This window comes from Oreochromis niloticus, linkage group LG7 (genome assembly GCF_001858045.2).
Source record: "Oreochromis niloticus isolate F11D_XX linkage group LG7, O_niloticus_UMD_NMBU, whole genome shotgun sequence".
Classification (NCBI taxonomy): Eukaryota; Metazoa; Chordata; class Actinopteri; order Cichliformes; family Cichlidae; genus Oreochromis; species Oreochromis niloticus.
This window is the reverse complement of record NC_031972.2, coordinates 56,172,003-56,181,613: the sequence shown is the minus strand read 5'-3', so window position 1 is coordinate 56,181,613 and position 9,611 is coordinate 56,172,003. Positions and strand designations below refer to the sequence as shown.

The 9,611-nt window shown below is 39.6% G+C and overlaps 1 protein-coding gene across 4 annotated transcripts in view; it reads left to right on the top strand.

Annotated features, from left to right (window-relative positions):
• Window positions 1-1,638: 1,638 nt before the first annotated feature.
• wwox (WW domain containing oxidoreductase) overlaps window positions 1,639-9,611 on the top strand; it is a 127,805-nt gene continuing 119,832 nt past the window's right edge. The window contains exons 1-4 of one of the 4 annotated variants that reach the window (XM_019361516.2): window positions 1,639-2,705; window positions 4,728-4,792; window positions 5,064-5,121; window positions 5,223-5,392. In XM_019361516.2, the coding sequence (XP_019217061.1) occupies window positions 2,461-2,705; window positions 4,728-4,792; window positions 5,064-5,121; window positions 5,223-5,392 (538 nt within the window). In that variant the 5' untranslated portion in view covers window positions 1,639-2,460. The remainder of the gene's footprint in view (window positions 2,706-4,727; window positions 4,793-5,063; window positions 5,122-5,222; window positions 5,393-9,611) is intronic. The other 3 variants (XM_005470884.4, XM_025909117.1, XM_013268640.3) reach the window with 3 other exon arrangements.

The window sequence follows — 9,611 nt, the reverse complement described above, 5'->3', positions numbered from 1 at the left end:
GGAGACAAAGCTAGAGAATCAAGGCTGACGTGGTTTGGGATGCACAGAGGAGGGATAGGGGCTATGTTGGAGTAGGCAAGGCAGGAGGAAAACCAGAAAACCACACAGATTCATGAATCTAGTGAAGGAGGACATGGAAGGGGTTGACAGATAGAGGAGAGTGAAAGAGGAGAATACCAAGGATAGGGTTAGATGGAGGCAGATGATATGCTGTGGTGACCTTCAAATGAAGCAATCGAAAGAAGAAGACTAAATAACTTTTAATAGTTATTTTGAATGGAGAGCACAGAATCTGTTCAAGAGAAAGGTTTCATGAAGTTTTGGGTTTTTTTTTTTTTTGGTTTTTTAAGGAGGAGGATGGAGTGGGGTAGGTGTGAGAGGGAGTAGGAGTTCTCTGGGAGGTGGAAGGTGGAAAGCAATGAGGAGTGATTAACCAAGTGGCTGAGTGGAGCAGAGAGTATACAGATGGGAGTGTGGCTGTGTGGATTTGTCGGACAAACGATTTTGAATATAGAGCTGCCACGTACGAGGAAACATATTAGAGAATGATGCTAAAGATGGCAATGACTGGCTGGCAGATGAATTTTATGAAAAATCCCTATGAACAAAGAAAAGTTGGCCATGGTCACTACCCCCTCCACTGAGTAGTGACCGTGGCAGTGCACATCCGACATTGGACAATGAGGGCAAATTATGAAACAATCAGGTGGAAGGGTTTGGAAACAGGGAACAGTGCACTACAAGATCTACGTTTTAACTGGGAAACACTGAAAGATGGGTGATGGCCTCTTCAAATGGTCCTGGGAAATTTCATCTAGATATTATCAGAGAACAACCACATTTTCTGACCTGAATCTTGGTTAGAGGCTGGGTGCCTGGAACTGTTTGCAGGACATTCTTTGGCTGGTGCAGTCTGGGCTAGGGCAACACGGGCCTCCTTCCAAACTGCAGCATTTCAGGCAACGGGCATGCAAAATCTCTCTTTCCCTGCCAATAGGTCCTTATAAATCCTAATTGTTGCTCTTGGTGTTGTTGTTGGTGTGGCACCAGAGCTTGACCAAAACATATTGAAACTTGCAACAGGGATTAAACACCTTGTTCTGAGTCTATACGGCCTAATCCCTGTCTCCATATCCACAGACTTTGAGGCACAGTCCTGCTAAATCCTTTAGGGCTCAAGGCTGTGCCACTATGAAATCATCCAGTGCACAAAGGCCAACTTGCAGATGTTTTAGGTTTCTTTTATTTTCTACTTTTTTGCTTTTGTTTCCACATGAAATGACATGGAAATGTCTAAGTGGTGGCCATTTAAAACAAAGGCAAGGTGTTTTAGTGTTTCCTTTTCTTTATCTCCTTTTATAAGATGTACTGGATCATCCTTTATGAAACAAGATTATGTGAGTATTGTGCTGTTTTACATTTTTATTATCAGTTATATTTATCAACGGTGTGCTATTCCACAGAAATTTTGCAGCCATTCTGTGGAAAACATAGACTCTGCAGACAGAAAAGACACATGTAACAAGTGCACAAACTGGTTAACAGACACAACAGGCAGGTCAAGTGGCAGGAACAAGAGAAGCAAGAGACGGGCACAGATTTTGCATACAAAAGAGCCACTGAGCTGATGGGGAACAGCTGTGCTGGTCAGGTCACATTGGCAGTTGTCGAATTTCAAGGCATGGGAAAAAAAAAAAACAGAACACATTTAGCTATATCTGAAACATTTTTACATCTATTTTTTATTTAAATGTGTGAACATTTAGAGGCAGTATAGCTCTAACTAATTCGCTTTTGTTAGTTGTTGTCATTCCACTGTGTTGACTAGTTAATGAGGTGGTTTAATGCTACCTTTGTCCCCAATAGGTTTAGCCCTGTCATCTGTTCAGATTTCCTCTGGCCCTCTTGGATAGTCTGTAGGGTACGTTTCTATTACAATAGACAGAAAAGGTAATACTGGTAAAACGTGCCCAACTGCATGGTGACCTCTTTGGTTGATAGATGTCTGAAATGTGTACAAAAGCGTAGTTATGACAGGAAAGGTGATTAATTAGTGGAGAATAAAAGGGTTGGGAGGAGATTTAAAAAAAAAAAAATCAGAAAACTTTAGCTGTTTCTTTGTCAGTGGGCCTGACTTATCTGATTACATAAATCAACAGCTCTATTTGCCCACTTCCAACATCTCCCCACATTATTCTCCTACTTTAGCCTTACAATTTATATACCCAGATCAAAGGCTGAGAGAAAACCCAGCCAGTGTTCTTTAACATAAAGCCTTTAAGCTTATGGAAAAAAACGACGAAATTAAACTTGAGACAGTAACTCGAAATTTCGACTTCGCTCTGGCTGCCATCTTTTTTTCGGTGGCGGAAACAAGCTTCCGTGCCATAACAGAAGCACGATTTGAATCACAAAAAGCCGGATCCTTAAGCATATGGTCTGCCGCCTCAATGTCCCAAAATGCAGTTCGGCAGTCGTCATCGTGTTGTTGCGGAAGTGCTGGAGGATCGCCGTGTCCGTGTTTCTGCTCTCTCTGACATCTGCATTCATTCTCCAGAGCAGATATTTCTCTCTGATTTTCATCATTCACTGGAAGCTATGGCAGCTCTGAAGTACGCAGGTATGGACGATACAGATAGTGAGGATGAGTTACCACCTGGATGGGAGGAGAGATCTACTAAAGATGGTTGGGTCTACTATGCAAAGTAAGTGAGATCTCACTATTAACGCTATCAGCAAGCATGTCTGTGTATGAGTTCAGTCCTAACACCTACTGACATCAGGGCCATGCCATTTCTATTATCATCTGGCTAACACAGCCTGCTAGCTACACTTGTTAAAAACCTCTGCCAACTGAAATGTAAAGTCTGTGTTATAAAGTGTGCCGTCCTCATTTCACTGTAGGGTTTGTGCTAATTGTTGTTAGTCTTTGATAAGTCTGTGAGTTTGTCATCTCGACCTATCCTGCCGTAGTGTCACTATCCACTAGCTGCCATGCTGTACACTTACGCTGAAATATAAAGTCACAACCCTCCTCAGTAATGGGATAATGCGTTAAAAATGTACCTTTTGGATGTGCAGCTGAAAAATCTGTAGCAAGTGTGTGATGCTGTGATGCTATCATGACAATATCGACCAGAATATCTACTCATCTTAGACATGAGGAGTCATGGAGTCAATGTGGGGCATTTACTGATTTCTTTGAACTGTTTGAATTTATTTAGGATTTTCTCAAATCCACACAAGGTTAAAAATCTACTTCCAGGCTCAAATATGTACAATATATAAAACTTAGCAAGCAACAGCTCAATGACATGCTTTTAGTAGCTGTCAACAAGCTCCTGTCTGGATACTTGATCACTCTTCTTGGGAGAATTTGTAGAGTTCATTTAAATTGGTTGGGTTCCTAGCACAGACCTGGCTTTTAAACATAGTCTACAAATTTTAAATAGATTAGAGGTCAGGCTTTGGGGCTTTGGGAATGTCATTCTAGAGCCTTAATGTTAGCTTGCTTTATCTGTTTAAAAAAGCGTTTTGATGTGTTTTGGAGCAACGGCTGGTTTGACATGAAGTTGAAAAATTTGTATGTAGTATTTCTTCATTATTCAGTCCATTTTGTGCAGTGTAGAATAGAATAGAATAATCCTTTAATTGTCCCACAAGGGGAAATTTTGTTGTAACAGCAGCAAGAAAAACACATATACAAACAAACAGGAGACGGAACAGAAACATACACAATTTTTTTTACATATTTACATCAAGGACAATGGTTACCAAAAACAGAGTACTGTACAGTTATTAAAATTAAATAAAATGAAATACAGATAAGAGGCAAACCCAGGTTGTAGTGTGAATCGGTTGATAAAATAGTGCAAGTTACAGCGCTGATATTCTATGTTTGTTGGGAGCAGTTTTGTTTGTACAATCTGACAGCTGCAGGGAGGAAGGACCTGCGGAAATGCTCCTTCATGCATCTAGGATGCAGCAGTCTGTCACTGAAGAAGCTCTGCAGTTCAGCAACATTTACATGCATGGGGTGGGAGACTCTGTCCATCAGATATGTTATTTTGGCCAGAGTCCTGTCTCCCACCACCTGCACTGGGTCCAGGGTGCATCCCAGAGCAGAGCTGGCCTTCCTAATGAGTTTATCCAACCTCTGTACCAGCACCATTGGCAAAAAAACTGCCCCAGAACATGATACTACCACTACCATGCGTGACAGCTGGCACAGTGCTCTCAGGTTTAAAAGCATCACATTTACTGTGCAGAATATACCTCTGGGGATTGTGATCAAAACGCTCAATCTTTGTCTCTTTTATCCAGAAAGCATTTGGCTTGTCGATTTTGGAGCAGTGGCTTCTTTCTTGGTTTGCACCCTCTCAGGCCACGGCGATGTAAAACTCACTTCACTGTGGACAATGATGCTGGTGTACCAGCAGGTTCCAGTACATGGCATGCTTTAGTCTTGGTGGTTCCTGGGTTGGTCCTGATTATCCTAACAAATTTTATGTCACTGAGGGTAACAGTTTGGGTCTATTTCCAGACTTTGGCAAAGTGATGATACATCCTGTATATAAAAAGGCATTAAAGATGCATCCTGTATAATTAGTCCACCCCGGAAAAAGAACAGTTCAAAGACATCATTAAAAGGCCAAAATTGCCATGACATTCATGCCCATGATGAGTGTAAAAAGTTTTTTTTTTGATCTCTATGTTTGTGCCAACAGTCATGATGAGATGAAGACACAGTGGGAACACCCCAAGACAGGAAAGAAGAAACGTTGTGCTGGAGGTTTGCTTTATTCACTTGTGTTTTTCAGTTTGCTGGAGAGTTGTTCACATGTATGCAAAGCTGAGATTATTTGATATTTCTCTAACTTGGACTTGGTTATTTGGAGTATTGTCAACCACAATACTTTTATGCAATGGCCAGTAGCTAACCAGTCAGTTAAAAAATTAATAAAACAGGACATAGAATTCAGTTTTGGCTTGAAATGTATATACACTTTTTTTTAACAAACTTTTTCTATTAAAGAATAATATATGTCTGTCTTTTCCTACAGACTTACCATATGGTTGGGAGCAGGAAACTGATGAAAAAGGACAGATAATTTACATTGAGTAAGAAGACTTATGATTAAACTCCTCATGTTTGTGGAAATGTTTGACTGCAATAAAACTACATTGCTGCTTTCATTCCTGCTTTCCTCTGTCATTTTCAGTCACATTAACAAGCGGAGCACATATTTTGATCCACGTCACGCATTTACAGTGGAGGACGTGGTGGTGAAGCCGAAGCGGTACGATGGAAACACTGCCGCTCTAGAGATCCTGCAGGGTCGTGACCTCTCTGACAAGGTTGTCCTCATTACTGGAGGCAATGCGGGCATTGGTGAGCTTAATGTTTATTTATCTCTGAAAAGTTGAAACCATCACTCTGCAGTAATGTGTGTTTCTGTGATGACACCACTAGGTGGTGATATGGTATTACGCTATAACAGAAGGGTGCTTGCCAAGACTCTCTCTACTCATGGTATGTCCCCATCTCTTCACAACGGGGCATTCATCAACATTAGCCTCCAAAATGATACACTTAGACTCAACAAATCACTCCTTAATACCGAACATGACTGTATTGAAGTTCATTAGCAGGGCTGAATTGGATGTCATTGTTAACTGTAATGAATGGTGTCCATTTGTACCCAGCAAATGCATGGCTCACTATATAATGGTCTGGAAACAAATTTATTTCCTCTTTCCTTTAGTTTAAATTAGCACAAGTCCTGGCCATTTGTTCAGACTCGCTTCTTTGTTCGAGATAGATAATGACAGCATGAGGAAAATCAAATAAACATAAAATCGTTAATTGTCTTTATATTCAAATTCTTTGTCCCAACGAAAGTCCCTGCAATGTAATTGCACTGTGTGTGGGAGTGTGTGTCTCTGTGTATCTGTGTACGTGTGTGATATGAGATGTAGCAAGGCAGCACTGTATTACATAGATTTACAGCAGCCTGGGGACCTTCACTGAGGGAAGAAGCTTGTGAACTTAAATGCCTGCCTGACCCTGATGTTCTTCTGTCTTTTATCTCTACACACATTAAGAGAACACAGTTTTTAAAAAGTAACACAAATGAAAATGATTTATTGTTTAGTCTCCCGGGCCTCTGCGTCCTCATGTGGACACTGCACTTTATACTTAAAGAGTGTTTTATACTTTTTTAAAACAATGGCGACTTTATTGTGTTTCTCTGTAATATAAACCCATTGCACCCATATGAGGACATACAGTTATTTTCTTAATTAAAAGAAGAGTTTCTGTTCAAAGATGATGCTTAGGTTTTATACTTACTGGGTCCAGCTAATGCCCAAAATTTAGGAGAAATTAAAAAGAACATTATTTTCAAGAAATATTTTTTTAAAATGTTTTGATTTAGGATTACGTCTATGTGTAGTTAAAAAAGTAATAATTTCAGTATGAAATCCACATGAACATGTGAAATGCAGTAAATCTGTACCCATAATAAGTGTAATGAACTGAAAAAACGGCAAAAGTAAAATGGGAATGGCTATGGTTAGCAGAACAAAGTGTAGCATGACTCAGATACTAAAGGATAATTATCAAAATAAAGAAAATGTGAACATTTATGGCTGCAGAACGACTGTAGGCATCAGAGGTTAAAATTGCATAAGCCTCTCATTCAAATGTATTGCTTTTACTTGTGTAGACTCGTCACCTTCATGGGGCCTTTATTTGTGTACTAAATTAGAGGATTAGTTCTTAAATACATCCGATATTTGACTTGAGCGATAATTGTATAGGATGAATGGAGAATATTACTAATAGCTTTCTCCACAAGAGGGCACAGGAGGTCTGTGATGTGCCTGCTATTGATATTTAAAAATGTTATCATATTAGCTGTTTTACACATACTTATTTTTTGCCTTAATTAAAAAAAACTATATAATGAAAAAGATAATCCTCATTTAACATTTGTTGTAATATATATTTAGTAAAAAAAATGCTGGAAAAAATGCAGTTTTTCACAAAAGACTGCATCAAGTAGTGGTAATACACAGACACTATATAGTGCATGAATACTTATTGGAACCCATATTAACATAACCTTTGTTTTGCTCATATTAAATATGCAGCAGCTTTAATTAACAGTATTCTAATAGTAATTGCTACTTCTCATGTACTCCTTTGACATTCCTTTAGTGAAATGTGGTTATGCCAATTGGTTGGACCCACTTAGCATTTTAATGGCATCAGTAGTGTTTTAATCCAAGTGTCAAGGCTATTTCCAATTCCTGTAGTGCTTATTTCCTCCACAGGAAATGTGACATTTTTATTAGTAATGGTAGGATATTAATTAATTCCAAAAATTTACATTAAAGTATTTTAATTTAGTTTCAAATGCACATAAACATGAAAACCACATATATAACATTATTTATGCATGAAATATTAACGCCTCCTGTTTTTGTGACCAGTCTTCAAGCTCCACTGCAATAGTGCTGGGAGGCGAGACAGTGATGCAGTTTGTCTTGCCAGTGTGATCACTGCGCTCGCTTTACAACATTAGTCTTCCTCTCTCTGCTTTCTTTTGTAAATTAAAAACCAGTACCAACCCGAATGGCAATTTTTAATTGTGATAATGGAAATGAATGATCGTAGTTTGTTTCCCCCCTTCTGCTCGTCTCCTTCCCCCTCCCTCTTCCTTCTTTTTAAAGGTTTTCTTACTCGTATAGACCTGTGGTGGTACACCTGTACCTCTGCATTGATTCCTAAGCGGCTTTGACCCAAGCCTGAGCCTCCTATCCATCCCCATTACACAGTACTGCTCTGGCTCTAATTCGCCCCTATCAACTAACTCTCAGGTTATTTACTGGCCAGGGGTCCATGGAACAGTTGTCCTTAAAGGGCCATTGTCCTGATTTCTCTAGCCCCCACTAGGTTCAGAATGAGGATACTTGCTTTTTAAATATAAAACTGCACAACATTGCACAAAAATGTATTTCTATTTTCCCTCTCAGGACATGTGGTCTTATTTACCCAGTGACAGCTCCTTAGGGAACTGTTTTTATGGACATTTATGTGTCCAAACACCTGGGGAAGGTCATCAGTCTCTCAGGTGACTTGTTGACATATGTTTAATAGTGGTCAGAAATAACATATCCACCTCCCGTCTTACTCAACTAAAACGGTCCTGCTATTTTTAAATTAGTCCAGTTCAGCATGTCTGGTGCACAAAAGAAAGAAAACACTTGTTCAAGTGTGTTTTTTACTTATGCAGATCTCTTTATTTCTCAAAAAGTTCTCACAGATTATTATTTTTTTATTCAGTATGTCAAATTGTGAGTTTGAAACAAATTTTTATTTATTCTGCTTTTCAGTGTTGACGTGTTTCATACCTGAACTTTTTGCACCTTCTATGGAGAGTCTTGCTGTTGAGCAGTGCATACAGTTGCAAAGCTTTACTCAGTCTAAATGCATGCACTGAATTCCACATGGTCTTCTTGTTAAGGTGTAGGGTCAATGTAGGAATAAGAAGCAGAAAAGACTTAGGATGTCCAGACGGGGAATAGCAAGGATTTAGAAAGGAGCGCTTCATAATGTTTTAGTCTCTCTATGCATTGTCTCTGCAGTGTTTTAGGACTTTCAATGTTATTCTTATTCATGAAAGACTAACAATGTTCCATAGTTGTGTTGATCCCAGTGTTGTGTTGTGAGGATTAAGTGTCAGGCTGGTGCTCTCCTCTCTCTGGATGGAGAGATCCCTAAGCATATTCAGTGAGTCGCAGAGCTGCGGGAGCCTCTGTGTGCAGATTAAACCCATAGCCTAGCTTTGTGGCTGATCATTAGATTGAGGCAGATTTGTTAAGCATAACTGCCATTAAATTGGCTGCAAAGCTCTGGTATTTACTGCACTACTGTTTATGAATAAGGACCTCCTTAAAGACCCGTGCAGCGATGCGTTAAACCCGAGCCTCAGTAAGGAGGGAAATGCATTATTCATAGTGGGAGGAATTAGATGGATAAAAAGATGTTCCTGGTGAGGATGGCGTGTGGCGTCTGTGTGTGTGTGCGTGTGTGTTTGTGTCTATGAGCATCTCTCAGGGACTACGTGTGGTTTAGATGACATCCAGAGTGCATCTGTGTTTATATTAAGTCTTTATTGTGTGTGTGTGTGTGTGTCCATCGGGTGAATGGCCGGCCAGTGTCCTGCTCTGCCTTCTCCGTATCAACTTGTGAACTGAACCGCCGAGGAAACCGAAGGGAAGTTTTATTTTATTTTTTTTTTCATCGGGCATTTCATGTTCTCACTGATGAATGTGTTTATTGGCTACGTAATAAGAACCAGTTCCGGTTGGTTAGTCAAATTATTCAACTTTATTAACCTTAGATGAAATTTGCTATGCAGACCCAAACTGGTGTAACGTGCAGAGAGTATAATGCTGGAGGCTAGCAGGGTTCAATAATGATTACAGCTCTAATATAATGGAACTGAAGTGGTTAGAGAAAGAGAGGATGGAATACATATATGTGCTTAAAGGCTGTAGGTAAAATAAAATGAAGGGGCATTGGGTTATTGTGTGTAGTCAAG